Below are 25292 nucleotides of genomic sequence, written 5' to 3' on the forward strand. Positions count from 1 at the left end.
TGTTCCTGTGCATTACGTGGTTGTTTTCATCTCCCTGCGCAGAGTATTCCTTGTACGCAATTAACCTGTTTAAAGTAAACACTGTTAACCCCTTCTCTGCCTCCTGCTCTTCACTGCATTCAACAAACCTCAATTCCAGTTCCATTACATATATACACAGCAGTATCACCTATATATAATGAGTATACATCTGTAGCAATACATAGATATATACACAGCAGTATCACCTATATATAATGAGTATACATCTGTAGCAGTATTGTCTATATAATGTACTGTATATAGACTGCTGGCTGCTACTGCTGTATATAATCACAGTATCACCTATATAATGTACTAGCTGAAGAGCCTGGGCATAGTAAACAACTGTGGTTAGTTATAACAAATAATAATGATTATATTGCTCATAAAAACCGTGCATCTAATCCTATCCTGTGTGATACTGACTGCTGAGCCATGTATCTAATCCCATTCTGTGTGATACTGTCTGCTGAGCTGCGTATCTAATCCTATCCTATATGATACTGTCTGCTGAGCCGTGTATCTATTCCTGTCCTGTGTGATACTGACTGATGAGCTGTGTATCTAATCCTATCCTGTGTGATACTGACTGCTGAGCTGTGTATCTAATCCTATCCTGTATGATACAGTCTGCTCAGCTGTGTATCTAACCCTATCCTGTGTGATACTGACTGCTGAGCCGTGTCTACTCCTCTCCTGTGTGATACTGTCTGCTGAGCTATGTATCTAATCCTATCCTGTGTGATACTGCCTGCTGAGCTGTGTATCTAATCCTATCCTGTGTGATACTGACTGCTGAGCTGTGTATCTAATCCTGTCCTGTGTGATACTGACTGCTGAGCTGTGTATCTAATCTTATCCTGTGTGATACAGTCTGCTTAGCTGTGTATCTAACCCTATCCTGTGTGATACTGACTGCTGAGCCGTGTGTCTTATCCTCTCCTGTGTGATACTGTCTGCTGAGCTATGTATCTAATCCTCTCCTGTGTGATAATGACTGCTGAACCGTGTATCTAATCCTATCTTGTGTGATACTGGGCTCCCCCTGCAGTCTGTGTCAGAGGGTGGTCTGTGTTGGCACGGTAATAAATTGTGTTATTTCCAGCTTTACAGAAGGACGATAACACCATAGAAATGATAAGAATAATAGGCCTCAGTTACCACAACTGTCTACAAAGAAAACTTGCTGATGGCAACCAATCACAGCTCATTTTTCATCTTTTAAACAGCTCTGGGACAGCGTGGCGAGTTTTGAGTGGCGACTTTTGTTTTTTGACTTTTATGTGGCGAGGTTGGTGGTATGTGTGGTGAAATGTGTGCTGAGGGTGGTATATGTGTTGAAGCACGTGGTAGTTTGTGGCGCATTTTGTGTGTGTTCATATCCCCGTGTGTGGTGAGTATCCCATGTCAGGGCCCCACCTTAGCAACTGTACGGTATGTTCTCTTTGGCGCCATCGCTCTCATCCTTTAAGTCCCCCTTTTTCACATCTGGCAGTCAATTTGCCTCCAACACTTTTCCTTTCACTTTTTCCCCATTATGTAGATAGGGGCAAAATTGTTTGGTGAATTGGAACGCACGTGGTTAAGATTTCACCTCACAACATAGCCTATGACGCTCTCGGGGTCCAGACGTGTGACTGTGCCAAATTTTGCGGCTGCAGCTGTGACGGTGCGGATGCCAATCCCAGACATACATACACATATATACACACACATTAAGCTTAATATATTAGATATTCAGCAGTCTATATACTGTACATTATACAGGCGATACTGCTACTGATGTGTATATACGTTATATCTAGGTGACACTGCAGGATGTGTATATATATATATATATATATAATATATATATATATATTATACACATATATATATAGCCCTTGTTGGCGCGTGCAACTAAACAGCGGGCGTACATAGGTCCTTCACACAGAAGATTTAAAGGGCCGGAGGGCCACTTTGTGGTGGGGACCTGCCGGACCATCGGGCATCTGGCCGCCTCGGCAGATGCTCAATCCGGGCCTGATCAAATTTGACCGCTATTATTTTGAAAAATAAAGTAACTAATATCAGTCTAAATCAGGGGTGCACAACCTGCAGCCCAAATAAGTTTACTAAAGTCGGAACGAAAAGGAGCTATTTTAAAAAATTAAGTTCAAACTTTGAAAGTTACAAAACTATTTATTCTATAACTGGTACACATAACTGTGTTTAGAGTGGTGAACATACAGCTTGCGTAGATCTTGTGCTCAGGCTTTATAGCTGCTTTTTGATGGGCCTGTGAGCAGTCCTCCACAATATCCAGGAAGTTCAGTCTCTTAGCTTAGCTGGTCAGGTAATGGAGGGGCAGCAGGTGAATCATCTGGGTGCATTGGAGCAGTGTGGTAGTGTGCTCTCCAAGCAGGACAAACAAATGAGATTTTCTGAAAGAACTGCTGGTGTTCCAAAAGGAATGGATCCTCCTTCTCCTTACTGTGTGGTACAGGTGTCTCACTTGTCACATGCTCATCAGTAGCATCTTGAGTACTGATCTTTAGTGGTGATGTCATTTTCCCAGATTCTACTTCTTCCCAATTAATTGAAGTGAAAAAGTCATGCTCACGTATGTTTCCTTCTATTCCTAACCTCGGAGACTTGTCGTTACAAAACAGACCCAGTACCAAGTCTACAATTGTAGGGTTAAAGTATTCAAATGTTTCTCGGTCATCGATCATGTCAATGATTGTTGTGAACATCCCTAGAGGTCCTGGGATGGCGACCAAACCATTGATAATTATGCCTAAACTAGACCAGTCTTCTTCAGCAAGATATGGTTCGCCAATTATTTTTTCCAGTGCAGTGGTCCCATCAAAGTCTCCTTCTTTTGTCATTATGGATGACAATCCAAAATCTGTAATTTTAATGTGGCCTTGGCTGGTTAACAGGATGTTTTCGTATTTCAGATCTCCATGAATGATGCCGTTGGAGTGGAGGAATTGTATTCCACACACTATCTCCGCCACTAGAAATTGTACGATGCAGAGGCTTAGCGGTGCTCTCTCTTCAACCACGTCAAGGAGGGTCCCGCCAGTGACTAGCTCCATGACATAGTAGAGGTAGGTATTAGTATGAAAAGCTCCATAGCCGTGAACTAAAAAGATGCTCTTGTGAGTCATCTGCAGGATTTTGCTTTCTGCTATTACTTCTTCTTTCCATTGCATAGCTTCTTTTTTAACAATTGCTTTTACGGCAACACGCTCTTTTTGAATGGACTCTGTTGCCAGCATCACCACCCCACTGCAACCTGATCCAAGAACATGATGAAAAGTGAATTTGTCCACTGTTAATGGCACCGTGGCTATTTCTCCTTCTTCTGAGGTCTTTGTATGAGAATGTTCAGTATCTAGTTTTGCTTTTTTCATTGACACTAGATATTGTTCATCAGATGTAATGCTGGATCTGCTCTCTGTGTAGGGTCTTTTTATGCCACCTTGGTGCGTCACTGTTGCTTTTTCTTCATTACACACAACAGGTTTTTCAATTGATTTTTCCTCTGTTGCATTTTTTATTGTTGGGTTTTCAACAGGTGCACTATGGTCTTCTACTTCCCATTCGCAAGATCCACTCTGATTTTCGGGGGTGTCTCTTAAATTCTGGTTTCCCAACAGTTGCCTTCCTCTTTTTATTGTGGAGGCTTCCATCTTCCTTATGGATCCTACTAACCTTCTCCACTGGTTCTGCAGTCCTTGAAGAAGGGAGTGTCTTTTCGGTAGATGAATAGTAGTTTCAGGTTTGCTCACCTGATGGCTACATCCTTCCTCTGGATCCTCTATGTCAGGACCTGTTGGTGTTTCCTTCTCTCCACTATTACTCTCTCCTTTTGAAGATGTTGTTTGTTTTTTTCTTCTTCTACAACACCACATGTTGAGTCATAGACATCAACAAGGCGCTAGTAGAAAAGAGACAAAAAAAATCGCAAGTAGCAAGCACTAGTAGCAAGCTAGCCGCAGCGCGATCTTTCCTCACAAAGCTGCTGAGGAAAAACACTAATGGTTCTAATGGTCACTGTGCTGCTACTGGAATCATCATCATCATTGTGATGTCATCATCATTGTGATGTCATCCGTGCAGCCACAGGCAGGTCACATTTCTCATTCGCCAAGTTTCAACCCGTTTGATCCGGTTTAATCTGGCATTTTGTATGCTGAAAAGAGCAAAAAAGAAACAACAAAGATATATAATATAGATAATTATACAGCCAAATAAAAATTAAAAATTAATAAATTAATAATTGACCAATGTGTTTCTTCCAAAGAATGGATGGCAGACCATCCGGTATGTATGAAAAAACCAACTACTGGTGTAACAAAGAGAACCAGAATAATGGGAATGTGTATATAAGCACTAAAATAGAGGCAAAATATATATAAAATAAGCCTTTATTAAAATTATGGCCAGACAACAACAACGGCAATATATGAAACAACGTATAAAAAATGGCAAAAAACCGCATAATACATAAATGGTTAAGTGTCTGTACTTGTAATAATATCACCACTATAGAATAGAAAGTGTTAAATGAGTCATATATAATGATCCCTATATATAGCAACCAAAAAGCATTGTAGGCACAATAAAACCAAAAATATAAAGGTCAATAGTGAAAAATAATATATACGCAGGATTAGTGAAAAACTAATATATATACGTGTTACATATATAAAAGTGATTAGTGTGCACCAAAAAAAAAAAAAATATATAAAAATTTTTTATATGTGTATAAACAAATCATGGTAAAAAGAAAAAGGAAAAAAAAAAAAAAATATATATATAATGTGTGCCAAAAGGTAGCTATATAAAAGCTTATCATGAAAAGCGCTATATGGCAGAAATAAATCAGGGACAGAAGCCAGACAGCACATGCGCTGAACAATGGTAAAAAGGCCACAAAAAACACCATGAAAAGCGCAATATGGCAGAAATGGGCCAAAACCATAAGCAAGACAGCACATGCGCTAAACAATGCCGCATAAGTAAAATGGGCCACATTAAGTTATGCCTAATGTACCTGGCAATGGCTAATGAAGCGCTTGCACAGAAAATGTGTGCCCAAACTATGCAGCCCTATACAGCACAATGCACTGCTTGGAGGACAAATGCTGAGGTAATAATCAGAATAATGAGCTACAAGGGCACACCGCAGTGGGACGCCCATGCAGCAAAAACTGTCCTGAAAATATAATGCAATATAGCACGATTGGTTACCTAGAGAGTGAATGACCAGAGAGTGGTGAAGGCGGAGTGCCAAAAAGAACGCGCCCCGACGCACGTTTCGGAAAAACTCCTTCGTCAGGGGGATGGTAATGCCTCAGTTAGAGGATCTATTTATAGTCCATATAGTCAGGTGTATAAGGCAAAATGGCGCGTGCGCAGTCAGCGTCACCAGAGACATAGAAGGCAGAAGGCGTCATGCAATTAATCACCGCACAGTAGTGCATATAGACAGATGCATAAAGACGCCAATGCCTTAAATTTCTACCAGGACGTCAGACAGCGACGCGCACAGCTATACACACAGCCTGAATATATGATTAAACGTTTATATCACATATATAACATATGTATATTTACTACAGAGACAATGATACTAGCCAATTGCTAATGCAACATACGGACATAACTCTATATACATGGCATAATAATATAAAGAAGACATATAATCAACACATGAAAACCACATGCAAAAAAGTGATAATAAACTATGTGCAATCAATAAAAATATTAATCAAATACAAAATGAAAAAGGAATAGGCCATGTATATATATACAATTATATACAATCAAGATATCTCATTATAGAAAATAAATGCATAATGTGAAAACCAGTACATGCAATTAAGATATAGAAAAATCATTCCATATGAATTTGTGATACATAATTAAGATACATATATATATAGAAAAATTATTTTGTATAAATTAGTAATACATATTATCAAAAAAATACGCCATTTAATTACATATACTATATATTTATTAACCGATGTAAAGAAAAAATATCTTCTCTTGTAGTTGTCAAGGTGTCCATGTGTATACACAAGAAATTCCCTTGTAGTTTCAATATATACATATATAATTATTTTCATAAATGGTCCATAAAATTCATTCAGCAGACAAATAGCTGGAAAGATAAAAAACATTTAATTATAAAAAAGGTATAAAAGACAAACTTTCATTAAGACCCAGTGGGGACACAGTACGAAGTGTCCAAATCCACTGGGTCTCAAGTTGAGCAAGCTTTTTACTGATGTTCCCACCTCTAATCCCACCAACAATCATGTCTATCCCAGCAACCCTAAGTAAGGAAGAATCACTGTTATGATAGATTAGTAATTCTGATAATTCTCGTACCTTTTCCATCACCAAAAACATTACATGTTCTTCCACAGCGGTAGTATACTATGCCACGTGCCCATGTTCGCTCATCTGTGTTGGGCTAACCACCCGACAACTCAAGGTGAGGGTCCGTGAGCACGTTTTAGGCATAAAAGCAGCCAAGGATATCGAGGATATTTCATCATTGAAAACACTGCCGAAACACTTTAAAATCTATCATAACAGTGATTCTTCCTTACTTAGGGTTGCTGGGATAGACATGATTGTTGGTGGGATTAGAGGTGGGAACATCAGTAAAAAGCTTGCTCAACTTGAGACCCAGTGGATTTGGACACTTCGTACTGTGTCCCCGCTGGGTCTCAATGAAAGTTTGTCTTTTATACCTTTTTTATAATTAAATGTTTTTTTATCTTTCCAGCTATTTGTCTGCTGAATGAATTTTATGGACCATTTATGAAAATAATTATATATGTATATATTGAAACTACAAGGGAATTTCTTGTGTATACACATGGACACCTTGACAACTACAAGAGAAGATATTTTTTCTTTACATCGGTTAATAAATATATAGTATATGTAATTATATGGCGTATTTTTTTGATAATATGTATTACTAATTTATACAAAATAATTTTTCTATATATATATATGTATCTTAATTATGTATCACAAATTCATATGGAATGATTTTTCTATATCTTAATTGCATGTACTGGTTTTCACATTATGCATTTATTTTCTATAATGAGATATCTTGATTGTATATAATTGTATATATATACATGGCCTATTCATTTTTCATTTTGTATTTGATTAATATTTTTATTGATTGCACATAGTTTATTATCACTTTTTTGTATGTGGTTTTCATGTGTTGATTATATGTCTTCTTTATATTATTATGCCATGTATATAGAGTTATGTCCGTATGTTGCATTAGCAATTGGCTAGTATCATTGTCTCTGTAGTAAATATACATATGTTATATATGTGATATAAACGTTTAATCATATATTCAGGTTGTGTGTATAGCTGTGCGCGTCGCTGTCTGACGTCCTGGTAGAAATTTAAGGCATTGGCGTCTTTATGCATCTGTCTATATGCACTACTGTGCGGTGATTAATTGCATGACGCCTTCTGCCTTCTATGTCTCTGGTGACGCTGACTGCGCACGCGCCATTTTGCCTTATACACCTGACTATATGGACTATAAATAGATCCTCTAACTGAGGCATTACCATCCCCCTGACGAAGGAGTTTTTCCGAAACGCGCGTCGGGGCGCGTTCTTTTTGGCACACCGCCTTCACCACTCTCTGGTCATTCACTCTCTAGGTAACCAATCGTGCTATATTGCGTTATATTTTCAGGACAGTTTTTGCTGCATGGGCGTCCCACTGCGGTGTGCCCTTGTAGCTCATTATTCTGATTATTACCTCAGCATTTGTCCTCCAAGCAGTGCATTGTGCTGTATAGGGCTGCATAGTTTGGGCACACATTTTCTGTGCAAGCGCTTCATTAGCCATTGCCAGGTACATTAGGCATAACTTAATGTGGCCCATTTTACTTATGCGGCATTGTTTAGCGCATGTGCTGTCTTGCTTATGGTTTTGGCCCATTTCTGCCATATAGCGCTTTTCATGGTGTTTTTTGTGGCCTTTTTACCATTGTTCAGCGCATGTGCTGTCTGGCTTCTGTCCCTGATTTATTTCTGCCATATAGCGCTTTTCATGATAAGCTTTTATATAGCTACCTTTTGGCACACATTATATATTTTTTTTTTTTTTCCTTTTTCTTTTTACCATCATTTGTTTATACACATATAAAAAAATTTTATATATATTTTTTTTTTTTTTTTGGTGCACACTAATCACTTTTATATATGTAACACGTATATATATTAGTTTTTCACTAATCCTGCGTATATATTATTTTTCACTATTGACCTTTATATTTTTGGTTTTATTGTGCCTACAATGCTTTTTGGTTGCTATATATAGGGATCATTATATATGACTCATTTAACACTTTCTATTCTATAGTGGTGATATTATTACAAGTACAGACACTTAACCATTTATGTATTATGCGGTTTTTTGCCATTTTTTATGCGTTGTTTCATATATTGCCGTTGTTGTTGTCTGGCCATAATTTTAATAAAGGCTTATTTTATATATATTTTGCGTCTATTTTAGTGCTTATATACACATTCCCATTATTCTGGTTCTCTTTGTTACACCAGTAGTTGGTTTTTCATTTTGTATGCTGACAAACACAAATTATTAACCCTAAAATAAAATGGCCACAATCTGTTATGTGATATTAATGTAAGGGTGAAACGTATCGGACTTGCTGCCAATAGAATATGAAGAGTGATTTCTTGAAGCATTGCATCTCCTCATCTTTTATTGAGAATATTTTAAATGGTGCTCATACACAAAGCAGTTTTTGTCTCCTCACCAAATTCTTCATCATTTGCCTAAAGATATTAACTCCCTTAACCCCCAAGGGTGGTTTGCACGTTCATGACCGGGCCAATTTTTACAATTCTGACCACTGTCCGTTTATGAGGTAATAACTCTGGAACGCTTCCATGGATCCTGGTTATTCTGACATTGTTTTCTCGTGACATATTGTACTTCATGCTCGTGGTAAAATTTAATTCATATAACTTGCGTTCATTTGTGAAAAAAAACGGAAATTTGGCGAAAATTTTGAAAATTTCGCAATTTTCCAACTTTGAATTTTTATGCCTTTAAATCACAGAGATACGGCACACAAAAAACTTAATAAGTAACATTTCCCACATGTTTACTTTACATCAGCACAATTTTGGAACCCAAATTTATTTTCTTTGGAAGTTATAAGGGTTAAAAGTTGACCAGCGATTTCTCATTTTTGCAACACCATTTTATTTTTACGGACCACATCACATTTGAAGCCACTTTGAGGGGTCTATATGATAGAAAATACCCAAAAGTGACACCATTCTAAAACCTGCACCCCTTAAGGTGCTCAAAACCACATTCAAGAAGTTTATTAACCCTTCAAGTGCTTCACAGGAATTTTTTGAATATTTAAAAAAAAAATGAACATTTAACTTTTTTTCACAAAAAAAATACTTCAGGTTCAATTTTTTTTCTTTTACCAAGGGTAACAGGAGAAGTTGGACTGCAAAAGTTATTGTGCAGTTTGTCCTGAGTACGCTGATACCTGATATGTGGGGGGGGAACCACTGTTTCGGCGCATGGCAGAGCTCAGAAGGGAAGGAGCGCCGTGAGAACTTTGAACCAACAAGGGCTTCACAGAAGTTTATAACGTACAGCGGTACAATTAAAAAATCATATTTTTCCACAAAAATGATCTTTTCACCCCAATTTTTATTTTCCCAAGGGTAACAGGACCCTAAAAGGTATTGTTCATTTTGTCCTGAGTACGCTGATACCCCATATGTGGGTGTAAACGACTATTTGGGCGCATGGCAGAGCTCAGAAGGGAAGTAGCGCCATTTGACGTTTTTGGCTGGAATTGAGATCGGACACCATGTCGCGTTTGGAAAGCCCCTGATGTACCAAAACAGTGGAAACCCCCCACAAATTAGACCATTTTGGAAACTAGACCCCCCAAGGAACTTATCTAGATGTGTGGTGCGCACTTTGAACCCCCCAGTGCTTCACAGAAGTTTATATCGCCCGGGCGTGAAAATAAAAAAATCGTATTTTTTCCACAAACATGATCTTTTAGTCACCAATTTTTTTATTTTCCCAAGGGTACCAGTAGAAATTGGACCCCAAAAGTTCTTGTCCAATTTGTCCTGAGTACGCTGATACCCCATATGTGGGAGAAAACTACTGTATGGGCACACGTCGGGGCTCGGAAGGGAAGTAGTGACGTTTTGGAATGCAGACTTTGATGGAATCGTCTGCGGGTGTCATGTTGCTTTTGGCGAGCCCCTGATGTACCTAAACAGTGGAAACCCCCCACGAGTGACCCCATTTTGGAAACTAGACCCCCTAAGGAACTTATCTAGGTGGGTGGTGAGCACTTTGAACCCCTCAGTGCTTCACAGAAGTTTATATCGACCGGGCGTGAAAATAAAAAAATCGTATTTTTTCAACAAACATGATCTTTTAGTCCCCATTTTTTTATTTTCCCAAGGGTACCAGGAGAAATTGGACCCCAAAAGTTGTTGTCCAATTTGTCCTGAGTACGCTGATACCCCAAATGTGGGAGAAAACTACTGTATGGGCACATGTCAGGGCTCGGAATGGAAGTAGTGACGTTTTGGAATGCAGACTTTGATGGAATGCTCTGCGGGTGTCATGTTGCCTTTGGAGAGCCCCGAACAGGGGTGAACCTAGCCTCTCTGCTGCCTGAGGCGAACAGCAAAATGACGCCCCCCCCCCCCCTCGCACACAAAGTAAATTTTCATATCTATCCTGTAAAACTGAGTATAGTAGTGGACATTTTGATTTAGATAAATAGAAAAAAAAGGTGTCCAAACACAAGGATGTCAGCGGCATTACACACACATACAAGAACAACACAGAAGTATCCAGAACAAGGGTCAATAATGGCAATGGTAGGCCTGGCACAGGGCCAGACTGGGACAAAAATGCAGCCCTGCCACACAAATCCCATCAGCCCACAAACTATAGCACTCCTCACCCCGATCAGTGAATTTTTGCTATACTTTGTCGTCCCCATATCACTCTCTTTAAGGAGTTATTTGAAGAGCCACATGTGAATGGCACCACAGTGCGTATGATTGACCACAGCTCCATTTACATGGTGCTCTTCAAAGCTACGTTTCCTAGGATCATGGGGGTCCCAGCGGTCAGATCCACAACAAACTGAAAGTCATCCCTTATCCCCACATAATGCTCCATATAGTATTATGGGCCCCATATATTACTGCATACAGTATAATGGGAACCATATACTACTTCATACAACAAAATGGGCACGTTATATTACTTCATACAGTGTAATGGGCCCCATATAATACTTCTCCCCAAACCCCGCGGCTCTGGTCTCCTCAGTGTATTCTGATCCTCCGCACTGCTTGGCACAGGGACATCATTACCTTTACGTATATAATTGTCCACTTGGACTGATGGTAATAGTGATTTGTTTGTACCCTGTTGTCTGGGGCTGGCCCTCTGTAAGGGGTGCTCAGGGCATATGATTATACACCAATAAAAAGTATGAGAGGCTCAAAGTGACCAGTGCCACCAAGTTTCCTACCCCCCTTATTCTACTGGTACTGTGGGCACGCTGACTGGTACTGAGGAAAGGAAAGAACAGAGAGAAAAAAGAAAACAGAGAGAGAAAGAAAGAACAGAGAAAGAAAGAGGGGAAAGAAAGAAGAGAGAGAAAGAAAGAGGGGAAAGAAAGAAGAAAGAAAAGAAAGAAGAAATAACAGAGAGAGAGAGAGAGAAAAAAAGATTAGAGAGATAAAGAAACAGAGAAAGAAAGATTCTATAAAGATACTATAGCAGCACTGTAGTGCCCACCTGAGCCTCCCGATGCAGGACATATCATGATCCGCTCACATGGCCGGCATCCCCGAGTTCAAGGCGATCCTGCTCTCCATGCTGTTGGAGGAAGACACGGTGATGGATCTGAAGCATTCCCTGAAGTGCCTCCATGGTCAGCTTCTAGCACGTCACTTCCGGTGAAACGTCACGTGCGAATTTTAAAGTGCTCCTTGGGGCTCTGCTGTTTACTCCTGTGTCCGCGGGAAAAGTAAGCTCCCAGCCGGCGCAGTATCTCTCTCAAAATCGGGACTGTCCCGCTGGGAAATATGAATGCTCCCCACCATACACCTTGTACACGTATGGCTCCGCATACATCATGCACACACGGTTCTGCTTTTTATGCCTCGTACACACGGCTCAGTTCTGTACACCTCGCACACACACGGCTCCACTCAGTACACACATGGCTCCACTCCGTAAACCTCGTACACATGCGTCTCTGCTCCGTACACCTTATAGGCACGTGGCCACGCTCTGTAAACTTTGTACACAAATGGCTCCAGTCCATAAACCTTGTACACATGCGATTCCGCTCCATACACCTCACACACGCGGCGCCGCTTCATACACACATGTGCGACTCTGCTCCGTACACCTCGTACACGTGCGGCTCCGCACAACTCACACACTCGTAGCTCTGCTCCGTACACCTCGTACACACATGGCTCTGCTCCGTACACCTCGCTCACACGGCTCTGCTACATCCACACTGTAAACCCTCCCTGACCCCACACATAAACGTCACCTCATCCAGGACGATGAGAACCAGCTCAGAAAGCAGAGTCCTGCATAAACCAAGGGCTGATACTGGGTACTGGGGGGAACATTATACTGTGTATAGGGGGGATGGCGGTACATTATACTGTGTGGGGGGGTGACGGTAGTGGGGAACATTATACTGCGTGTGGGGGATGGTGCTACTGGGGGAACATTATACTGTATGTGGGGGGATGGCGGTACTGGGGGAACATTATACTGTGTATGGGGGGATGGCGGTACTAGGGGAACATTATACTGTGTGGGGGATGGCAGTACTGTGGGAATATTATACTGTGTGCGGGGGTGACGGTAGTGAGGAACATTTTACTGCGTGTGGGGGATGGTGATACTGTGGGAACATTATACTGTGTGTGGGGACAGGAAAGGGACATTGCAATATGTGTTTCGTTACTGCCTGTTTTCAAAACTTGGGTCATATGCATCTATCAGAGGAAAAGGAACAAAATGCTATTCTTAGAAAGTGACAACTAAAAAGCTCCAAGATAGTCTCAGCTCTGAAAAGGTTACTGCCACCTGTGCCCAGTAATGGGTAATCTCCAGCACCTACCTCTACCCGCAGAGCCACACTCCACATAGAGAATAATGGGGTCTCCAGCACCGACCTCCACCCGCACTCCACATAGAGAATAATGGAGCCTCCAGCACCGACCTCCACCCGCATAGCCACACTCCACACAGAGATTAATGGGGCCTCCAGCACCGACCTCCACCCGCACTCCACATAGAGAATAATGGAGCCTCCAGCACCGACCTCCACCCGCACTCCACATAGAGAATAATGGAGCCTCCAGCACCGACCTCCACCCGCATAGCCCACTCCACATAGAGAATAATGGAGCCTCCAGCACCTACTTCCACCCGCAGAGCCACACTCCACATAGAGAATAATGGGGCTTCCAGCCCCTACCTCCACCCGCATTCCACATAGAGAATAATGGGGCCTCCAGCACCGACCTCCACCCTCACTCCACACAGAGAATAATGGGGCCTCCAGCACCGACCTCCACCTGCACTCCACATAGAGAATAATGGAGCCTCCAGCACCGACCTCCACCCGCATAGCCACACTCCACACAGAGATTAATGGGGCCTCCAGCACCGACCTCCACCCGCACTCCACATAGAGAATAATGGAGCCTCCAGCACCGACCTCCACCCGCACTCCACATAGAGAATAATGGAGCCTCCAGCACCGACCTCCACCCGCATAGCCCACTCCACATAGAGAATAATGGAGCCTCCAGCACCTACCTCCACCCGCAGAGCCACACTCCACATAGAGAATAATGGGGCTTCCAGCCCCTACCTCCACCCGCATTCCACATAGAGAATAATGGGGCCTCCAGCACCGACCTCCACCCTCACTCCACACAGAGAATAATGGGGCCTCCAGCACCGACCTCCACCTGCACTCCACATAGAGAATAATGGAGCCTCCAGCACCAACCTCCACCTGCACTCCACATAGAGAATAATGGAGCGTCCAGCACCGACCTCCACCCACACTCCACATAGAGAATAATGGGGCCTCTGGCACCTACCTCCACCTGCAAAGCCACACTCCTTATATATGGCTGCTCTGTGCGCACAGGACCTGTGGTGAGGTCACAGGAGGGGAGGAGTCAGGGGTCACATGATCAGGGGGCCCTGACTTACTACTTCCTTCCTGTTATCATCAATTACAGCCTCTTGCAGGACCGCACAGTGTGCTGTTGTGAGTTCATTCTCTGGTCCACCAGTGGTGAGTTCGCCTTCCAGACTCACTCTGGTGGTGACAGGAGGTGGTGAGGCTGATTTGGTCAGTGGAGATCTACCACCTGATGGTGATGATGACAATTGGACCTCAGGAAACTTAGATTGGATTTAAGGCTGCCGACGCCCTTAGTCAGTGCTGGTGATTGCTTCAGGCTGCTCAGGTCTTGGTTTTCAGCTCTGTTCCAGCCTTCTCAAAGCTAAGTGTTTTTGCTAATGTTCACACTTGATTTTGTTGGTCTATTCAGTTTTTTGTGTGTTCAGCCTGCCCCGGCTGGGCTGTGCTGAATTTCCACTCTTATTTATCTGTATTTGCAAATTTGCTTTTTAGTCCCTTTTTAGATTGAAATATTCTGAGACAGAGCAAAAACAGGCCAGAGTGCTAATGTAGTGGGAGAAGTCTAGTGACTTCAGCGTTAATTTTGTTATCAGAAGTGTAGGACATTATTTTGTAGGTTTTTTTGGCAGATTGCAGACAGTGTCTTTCCTTTCCTGTTCTTTATAGTTAGTTGGGCCCCATCGTTTGCTCAGCCTATTTTCCTGCCTGTGTTTGTTTTCATCTTGCTTCACCGTCAATACATGTGTGGGGGCTGTCTATTCCTTTGGGGTCTGCTCTGGGGAAGTTAGTTCTCCCTTTTCTTGCTTTAGGTTTATGTAGCCCTACGGCGGTCACGAGGAGTCTAGGAACATCGTAGGAACGCTCCACTGCTACTGTTAGTTGTGTGGTTAAAATCAGGGATCTGCAATCTGCAGAGTTACCAACCTCTCTGGTTTTCTGGGACTTAGCTTTTTGTTGTTCCTCCTCGGTGACCCATTCATAACAGCGTGCAGACTCAGAGGCTAAATGGTAGGTGCTGCAGGTAGAGGAGCATATAATGCCGCCCCCTGCTGCCTGCCGCTTCAGCAGGTGTCTCAACATGACTCATTATAGGTGCGGCCCTTTCCTCCGAATATACTTAAACAGTGGAAACCCCCCATAAGTGACACCATTTTGGAAACTAGACCCTCTAACGAACTTATCTAGATGTGTGTTGAGCACTTTGAACCCCCAAGGGCTTCACAGAAGTTTATAATGCCCGGGCATGAAAATAAAAAAATCATATTTTTTCCACAAACATGATCATTTTGTCCCCAATTTTTTTATTTTCCCAAGGGTAACAGGAGAAATTGGACCCCAAAAGTTGTTGTCCAATTTGTCCTGAGTACGCTGATACCTCTTATGTGGGAGAAAACTACTGTATGGGCACACGTCGGGGCTCAGAAGGGAAGTAGTGACGTTTTGGAATGCAGACTTTGATAGAATGATCTGCGGGTGTCATGAGCGTTTGGAGAGCCTCTGATGTACCTAAACTATTGAAACTCCCCACAAGTGACCTCATTTTGGAAACTAGACCCCCCACGGAACTTATCCAGATGTGTGGTGAGCACTTTGAACCCCCAAGTGCTTCACAGAAGTTTATAACGCGCGGGCGTGAAAATAAAAAAATCATTTTTTTCCACAAAAATGATATTTTTGCCCCCAATTTTTTATTTTACTAAGGGTAACAGGAGAAATTGGACCCCAAAAGTTGTTTTGCAATATGTCCTGAGTACGCTGATACCCTATATGTGGGGGTAAAACACTGTTTGGGCGCATGGCAGAGCTTGGTAGGGAAGGAGCACCATTTGACTTTTTCAATGCAGAATTGGCTGGAATTCAGATCAGACGCCATGTTGCATTTGGAGAGCACCTGATGTGCCCAAACAGTGGAAACCCCCCAATTCCAACTCCAACCCTATCCCCAAAACACCCCTAACCCTAATCTCAGCCCTAACCCTAGCCCTAATGGAAAATGGAAATAACTACATTTTTTTTATTTTATTATTTTTCCCTAACTAAGGGGGTGATAACGGGGGGTTTGATTTACTATTTATGGCAGTTTTTATTTTTGGCAGCTGTCACACGCTAAAAGACGCTTTTTCATAGTTTTTGCATCACCACATATTGAGAGCTATAATTTTTCCATATTTTGACCCACTGAGTCATGTGAGGTCTTATTTTTTGCGGGACGAGTTGACACTTTTATTGGTATCACGTGACATCTTTTGATCGCTTTTTATTCCGATTTTTGAGACGCAGGATGAACAAAAACCAGCGTTTCATGAATTTCTTTTGGGGGGTGCGTTTACACCGTTCCACCTGCGGTAAAATTGATAAAGCCATTTTATTCTTCGGGTCAGTACGGTTACAGCGATACCTCATTTATGTCTTTTTATGTTTTGGCGCTTTTATGCAATGAAAACAATTTTATATAAAAAATTATTTTTGCATCGCTTTAATCTGCGAGCTATAACTTTTTTTATTTTTTCACTGATGATGCTGTATGGTGGCTCGTTTTTTGCGGGACAAGATGACGTTTTCAGCGGTACCATGCATATTTATATCCGTCTTTTTGATCGTGCGTTATTGCACTTTTTGTTCGGCAGTATGACAGTAAATCATTATTTTTTGCTTCGTTTTTTATTTTTAAGGGGTTCACTAAAGGGGTTAACTAATGGGACAGTTTTATAGGGCGGGTCGTTACGGACGCGGCGATACCAAATATGTGTTTATTTATTGTTTTTTTTTTTATTTCCAAAAAAATGAATTTATTAGGGAATATTTTTTTTTTTTATTTATTTAGCGATTTATTTATTTTTTATTTTTTTTTAATCATTTTTTCCACTTTTTTTTTTTTTTAACTTTATTACATTGTCCCAGGTGGGACATCACTGTCCTGGGACAGATCGCTGATATGTCACATCACAGATCACTGTGACAGATCAGCGATCTGTCACAGGCACTGCACAAGGCTTCCTCCTTGCCTGCGCTTTGCAGGCATGAGGAAGCCAGCTCCCTGCAGGCCCCCGAAGGTCCCCGTCGCCATCTTAGATTCGGGGACCTGCAGGGATGGAGCCCCCCGCAGCAGTGCTGCACATTGCGCTGCTGTGGGGGGCTCAGGGAAGCACGGAGGGAGCCCCCTCCCTGCCGATGCTTCCCTTTAACCCCCGGTACACCACGATCATGTTTGATCGCGGTGTGCAAGGGGTTAACGTGTCGGGGGCGGTCCGTGACCGCCCCTGACACATTGTGCCAGATGTCAGCTGTGATAATCAGCTGACACCCGGCCGCGATGAGCGGCGCTCACCTGATCGCTGTGACGTACTATTCCATCCCTGGGGATTAAGTCCCAGGGCACATGGACGGCATAATATGTTTGATGGCAGAAAGGGGTTAATGGAACACTTCAGTCAAAACCAATATTACGCGTGACATGGTGGTGGTATTTGTCCCCTAGTTTTTGCATCCTGATATTTCCTCTTGCTATATCACGTTAACATCTTGTGGCTGCTGTCTCTATGTCTCCATTTCTTTCAGGCTAGTGTTTTAGTCTACATTATATTTAATGTGTCTCTTTAAAAGAGAACCTTTTAATATTTGCAGGGACCTTTCCAGTCAACATGTGCTCAGATCTACCAGGAGAATAACATAGAGCAGTCAGAGGCGTAGCTCTTGTTTTGGTTTGGGGTGCGAAACTTCTGAGTGGGTCTCCAAATGTCACCATGTCACCAAACAGCACAGTGAGTGTCTGCAGACCTCTATACAGGCCCTCTCACTGATTCCAAGATTGTAGACACCTGTGATGCTAATAAGTGGACACACCTTGATTTAGCATGTCCCTTTTGTCACATTATTTTCAGGGGTACCATCATTTCTGTCCAGGCCTATTTCATTAGTTTAATTTTTTTTTAAATTCTGTGGAAGCATGATCGAAAAGCATTGTCTGACATTGCATTTGTTCCTTTTTGTAGATTTTTTTTTTAATTTATTCTTTTGTCAGATTCAAGTTATTTCTGTGACCATTGTGGGTTTGTCTGTCATTAAACGAGGGGTACCAACAATTTTGACCACGTGTGTGAGAGATAACAGTACAGTTATAGATGGTGACTTACAGAGGACATTCTTTCTGATGGAATCATTTACTTTTTACACTTTTCCATCTGGCCCAGACCGACATGACAACTTCTCCAGCCAGGACTCAACTGCAGAGATTCCAACAAAGACATTTCACGTCTCATATTTTCAGCATCGTCACCATCTATTCGTAAACTGCACAAACCCCTCATCCTACTGATACCCCAATACTGAGCCGCTGCTGCCGTGTGTGACCCTATTACTGCACCTTCTGTGTGGTTATGTGTAACCTCTGAATTCTAAAGCATCCCTCTAGAATATAGTAATGCCGGATGCAAGTGCCTTGGAAAACAGTGCCCATATTTTGTCCCCTAGAAAGTAATAATGCTCTCTGTGTGCCCCTGACAGTCACAGTTACCTGAGTTACCATATAAAGATAAGTGCCCAATTTACATTTAATAATGTCCCGAGTCTCCTCCTGCACACAGTATGATGCTCTCTTATACACCGTCTAATACCCCCTCACTGTATGTATACTGACCCCTTAGTATGCCCAAACTGTTTGATGGCTCCAACACTGTATGATGGCCCCTTCACTGTAATCCCCACACTGTATGATGGCCCCCAAGATAGCCTCCATATAGTATAATGCACCCCACATAGGACTCCATATAGTATAATATACTGCCTCCATATATTATAATGCAGCCCCCCATAGGCAAACTCTATATAGTATAATGCACTCCCAAAGAACAGACTCTACATTGTATAATGCAGCCCCCAATAGGCAGACTCTATATTGTGTAATGCATTCCCTATAGACAGACTCTATATTGTATAATTCAGCCCCCCATAGAGGAGACTAATATGGTAGTAGTGACATCATCATGACCCCTGTCAGTGTCTGCGTCAGGGACGTCAGAAGCCGTGAGGGGTATGACGGGAGAGGAAGTGTAACGCTCCCAGTCTCATCAGTGCGGTCAGCTGTATCGGCATCCAGCCAATACAATTGAACTTGTGATGACTGTTCAATCAATCAATCAATCAAATTTATTATCGCCAAGTACATATTACATATATACAAGGAATTCTTTGTGGCAAAGAGGCAACATAATATATAACAACAGATACAACAAGTAACATCCAACAAGACAGATACAGTATATAGTCTACACATGACGATTTAATTGTTGAATAGAGAGTGGATAGAAGCTGTTCATATGGCGGTTGGTGCTGCATTTGGGGACTCTGAAGCGACGTCCTGAAGGGAGTAGTTGGAATGAGGAGTGTCCCGGGTGAGAGGGATCGGATGAAATTTTCAATGCGCGGGATCGAATACTCTTATCATAAAGATCCTGGATTTTAGGCAGGGGGGAACCTATAATTCTCTCTGCTGTTCTGAAAGTCCTTTGTAAGCGGAGTTTGTCATGCGCAGTGGCTCCCCCATACCAGACTATCAGAGAGGAACAAATCACAGATCTGATGACAGCATTAAAGAATAAGATCAGCAGATTCTTAGACAAACCATATCTTTTCAGCTGACGCAGGAAGAACATCCTCTGTTGTGCTTTTCTTATAACAGCATCCACGTTTTTCCCCCATTTAAGATCATGAGAGATGATAACACCAAGGAATTTGGTCTCTGTGACCCTAAGAACCACTTCGTCATGGATGTAGATTGGAAGTATCTCATGTTGATCTTTCCTAAAATCCACAACCATCTCAGCAGTTTTTTTAGTGTTGAGTACAAGATTATTGGCTTTACACCAGTCACATATTCTTTTCACCTCACTCCGATACAAGTCTTCAGCATTTCCCCTGATGAGACCAATCAGTGTCATGTCATCATCGGCAAATTTCAAGATTTTTACTGAGTCTGCTGAAGAGATGCAATCATTCGTATAGAGAGAAAACAGTAACGGGGACAAAACACACCCCTGAGGTGCCCCGATGTTTGTGACCAAGGTGTCCGAAGTGAATAGTCCAACTTTTACACTCTGTATCCTGGCTGTCAGGAAGTTATAAATCCACAAGCATAAGTTGAGAGGGACTCCAAGAGCTACCATTTTCTTATGAAGTAAATTTGGATCAATGGTATTGAACGCTGAGCTAAAGTCCATGAAAAGAATCCGGACATATAAGTGCAGTTCATCTGTATGATCCAAAATGTACTTCAGTGCCAGATTGACAGTGTCGTTTGCCGAACGATTCTCCTTATAGGCAAACTGAAGCGGGTCCCATAGCTTCTGCGTGAATTTTATCAGGTGGGACATCATAATTCTTTCGAAGACTTTCATAGCTACAGATGTGAGTGCTACTGGTCTATAGTCGTTCAGCTCGGAGGATCCCACTTTCTTGGGGACAGGGATAATTGTGGAACTTTTCCAACACTGAGGTACAACGCACTCTTTCAGTGACACATTGTATATATTTGTCAGTATAGGGGCAAGCTGGGTAGCACATACTTTCAGACACATTGGAGATACACCATCAGGGTCAGGTGCCTTTTTGACCTTAAGTCCCTTCAGGATGCGTATCACCTCTGCCTCGGAGATCACTACTTGGGTGTTGCACAATGAATGATCTTTATATGAACAGACTGAGGAGCTTAGAGATGAATAGCCACTGTGTGTAGAGCTTGCCTCAACTCTGCAGTAGAATTAATTTAACTCTGCTGCCAGACTTCTGCTGGGGTTCACTATAGTGGGGTGGCTTTTATAATTGGTGACCTCTCTTAATCCTCTCCATGCAGATCTAGTATCTTTTGATGAGAACCTTTCCTCCAGAATCTTTTCATACTCGTGTTTGGCTAACTTGATCTCTTTAGATAGCGAGTTCCTAAGTTTCTTGAATTCAGTAATATCGCCTGCTTTATAAGCCTCCTCTTTTCTCTTACAGATCAACCTGACTTTATTTGTAAACCACGGCTTGTTGTTTCCCCGAAAGTGGACAGATTTGGATGGAATAAACGTGTCTTCACAAAAACGGATATATGAGGACACTGCATCAACCCATTCATCCAGACCCAAGCATGTTTCCTGGAATACCTCCCAGTCCGTGCATTCAAAGCATGCTTGTAGTTGCAATTTTGCCTCCTCAGACCATGTCTTCTTTGTATAAACTGTAGGTTTGTATGTTTTCAACCTTTGCCTGTAGGCTGGAATGAAATGAATTAGACAATGATCTGAAAAACCCACTGCTGCTCTCCTCACTGCCCTGTAGGCCCCTTTTATGACTGTATAGCAGTGATCAAGCGTATTGTTCTCTCTCGTGAAGCAGTTTATATGTTGAGTAAATTTGGGGAGATCCAGGTTGAGTTTTCCTTTGTTAAAGTCCCCCATTACGATCACAAATGCTTCTGGAGATCCTTTCTCCCATTCTGATATTTTGCAAGATAATTCACCAATAGCAGCTTTAACAGATGCTTGAGGGGGAATATATACTGCAACCAGAACCATAGATGAAAACTCTCTTGGAGAGTAAAATGGTCTACAATTGAGTGCAAGGTACTCTAGATCTTGAGAGCCACCTTTTCCCAGTATGTTAACATCACAGCACCAGATAGTGTTGATGTAGAGACATACCCCACCCCCCCTTTGTTTACCTGAAGCTACACAATCATGGTCAGCTCTGTAGATAACAAAACCAGGTAGATCCAGACTACAATCAGGGATGTTCTCATTCAACCAGGTCTCAGTAAAACAAAGAGCAGCTGAATTGGCCATATCAGATCTCATGTTACAAAGTAAGCTCAGATCCTCCATTTTGTTGGATAAGGAACGGACATTAGCCAAGTGGAGTGAAGGAAGAGCTGTTCTGAACCCTCTCCTCCGAAGGCGTGCCAGGACGCCTCCTCTCCTGCCTCTCTTGCAGTACACCTCCACAGGTTTCACAGAAGTAATGGATTTTATGTACTCAATTGTTGAATTAGCAATCATGCTCCAAGAAGGGGAGTCCATGAGAAATTGCGGATGATTCCAGAATAATAAATCGTCCCTTGAAATCACAAGAGTAGGCTTACAGAGTGCAGTGGCCATGACTACACTCAGCTTGCAGCTATAAAGACTTAACAGTCACAGCTCAGCAGAGTTAAATGTACAACTTTCCATAAAGGGTGCTCCCAGCACTGCTGGGGGGGAGGGCATGGGTGCAACAAGACAGGGACATCAGGGGACACGCCAACAGTCAGTCCAAACCTGCCCAGCTCACCCCTTCAGCTCCACCTGGACCACAAGATCTCCAGAACATCTCCAGCACCGCACACTCCACCAGTTTTCCTATCCCGGGATCATCTGCTTGCTGGAAATGGGTACAAGTTGTAGGAAAGTTGGCAGGCAGCCAGCAGCTTCACTCTCTCCCAGCTGAAACCAGGCACGGAGCTCCACGAGGACAGAAAGACACCGGTCCCAGCTGGTCGCAGTCTCCACACTACTCCCAGCTCTGCCGAATCCTGTAGCCCTACAGCTCCACATGGACCACAAGATCTCCAGAACAACTCCAGCACCGCACACTCCACCAGGTTTCCTATCCTGGGATCATCTGCTTGCTGGAAATGGGTACAAGTTGTAGGAAAGTTGGCAGGCAGCCAGCAGCTTCACTCTCTCCCAGCTGGATCCAGGCACGGAGCTCCACGAGGACAGAAAGACACCGGTCCTAGCTGATCGCAGTCTCCACACTACTCCCAGCTCTGCCGAATCCTGTAGCTACGCAATGGTGAGTGAACCAAAGGGAGAATTAACAATTAAAAGGAGAAAAAACTCAGGAGCCTCATGCCAGAGCAGCCATCTCTCGGCGCTCCTCCTCCTCCACAGTGTAGGGGGCCCACTGCTGGCACCGTCTAACCCTTCCTGCCCAAGGGTTCCATAGCGGCCAAGTGGCAAAACAGGGAGATCGTGTCGCCCTGCCGCAGAATGTAACTGTGTAGCTCCAGGTGGGCCCCCTCAGAGCGAAGAGCCTGACGTGACCACCCCCTCTACCTATCCCAGTAGCTATGCTACTGAGAGCAGTGAAAGATGAGGAGACTATTATATTGTGAAAATATAATATTGTCCTGCAGGCTCTGTGTTATTTATCTCTGCAAGTTTGAAAAAGCTGGTCTGGTTTATCAAAAATCTGTATTAAAAAAATATATAATTATTAACAATTGTTGCTATTTTATATGAACCCCTTCATGACTCCCAATTTAGCGTTTTTTTCTCCCCTCCTTCCCAGAGCCATAACTTGTTTATTTTTCTGCCCACCTAACCGTATGAGGGCTTGTTTTCTATGGGACGAGTTGTACTTTTGAATGACACCATTCATTCTAGCACATAATGTACTTTCAAGAAAAGAAATTCCACGTGCCTTGAAATTGCAAAAAATGTCCAATTGCACAAATTTGGTTTTATTTTCCATGTTTAGTATATGGTAAAATTGACCTCTTGATATGATTACATACATTTAAAAAAAAATCTATACATTGTTGGTAATTGGTTCAAAAACAAATTTAGCATGTTGTTTAAAAAAAAAATCCAATTGATATATTTTGCCGCCATTTTCCGACACCCATAACATTTTCATTTGTTGGGATCTGGGGCTGTGTAAGGGTTTTTTTTTTTTTTTTACTCCCTGAACTGACGGCGCATGTGAAATGCCGACGTCACAGATTGACAACGGCCTGGACATTATAACAGCGTGACCGTTAGAGGTAGATGATCATAAGCCAGGAAAGATGAGGGCTCAGTTTACCAGCATGCATCAAAATCAAGGATACAACATATGACATAAATGTACATCATGTGTTGTGAAGGGTTTAAAAGAGTTGTATGCTTTCAGACTTCTCTGCATTATTCCCCTTCCAATCCCTTGTTCAGCTATGGGATGTGTCCTTCTTGGTCTTCTGGTGAGCTATGAAGTGACCCAACTCCTCCCGTGGTGATCTATGATTACGTCAGCCAGCAATGTGGGTCTCTGTCTCTCTCAAGTGTACAGCCTACAGTCCCTCTGTTGATAGGACATAATCAGATTTAGGCACTAAAAGAGGCATTCAGCCCTATGTCTACATCACATGCATAGACCAACAACAGCTGCTTCTTTTGTGCATATAGTGTGATGGACAAGAAAGGAGACAAAAGGATGTCTTCAATCAGTCCCTCTCCATCTCCACCTTTTATCTAATAGGATATCTTTAGTACCTCTCACTCAAACACTGAAAAATTCAATAATGCCCTGTACTACCTATAGTTAGTACAGTGCATTATTGACCCTTCCATGTCGCCATGAAATGGACAAAAAAATACATGTTTTTCTAATTGTTCCAAAAATGTAAAACTAAAAAAGCCCAAATCTCATCTTTTAACAATAAATAATGATTTACTTGAGAACCCTGCTAACAAAAATATTAAAATCAATGTCATAATTGCTGTTTTTGTTAACCTCTTTACTTTCCAAGCCCGTTTTCACCCTCAAGACCAGGCCAAATTTACAATTCTGACCAGTGCCACTTCATGAGGTAATAAATCTGGAACGCTTCAACGTATCCCACTGATTCTGAGAATGTTTTTTGTGACATATTGTTCTTCATAATAGTGGTAAAAGTTATTCGATATGACTGGTGTTTATTTGTGTCAAAAAATGGGAAATTTTGCGAAAATTTGGAAACCTTCACAATTTTTAATAATAATAATTATTATTTTATTTATATAGCGCCAACATATTCCGCGGCGCTATATAAATAAATTGGCGCTGCGCGGGATAAGTCTTGGAGTCTGGAGTGGGAGGTACGGATTAGTGCAGAGGTTAGTCGAAAGTCATTTGCAGAGCGCAGCGGTCGTGTCATGATCCAGGACGGGGTTTCGCTTTGGCCCGTCCTGGTTTGATTGGGGGTTAATTATTCCGCCTCTCCCTGGCA

General features: G+C 42.3%; 1 protein-coding gene across 4 annotated transcripts in view; it reads left to right on the forward strand.

Moving 5' to 3' along the window:
- The window catches only part of LOC141100188 (uncharacterized), a 94285-nt gene extending 70554 nt beyond the window's left edge, over positions 1-23731 (forward strand). For 3 of the 4 annotated variants that reach the window (XM_073588496.1, XM_073588498.1, XM_073588497.1), the window contains exon 8: positions 21302-23731. In XM_073588496.1, the coding sequence (XP_073444597.1) occupies positions 21302-21399 (98 nt within the window). In that variant the 3' untranslated portion in view covers positions 21400-23731. Of the gene's footprint in view, positions 1-2963; positions 3079-21301 lie in introns of those variants that run through there. The other variant, XM_073588500.1, reaches the window with a different exon arrangement.
- Positions 23732-25292: the final 1561 nt, after the last annotated feature.

The sequence above is a fragment of the Dendrobates tinctorius genome, unplaced genomic scaffold (genome assembly GCF_039654945.1).
Source record: "Dendrobates tinctorius isolate UK_male_01 unplaced genomic scaffold, ASM3965494v1 ptg000103l, whole genome shotgun sequence".
Taxonomy (NCBI): Eukaryota; Metazoa; Chordata; class Amphibia; order Anura; family Dendrobatidae; genus Dendrobates; species Dendrobates tinctorius.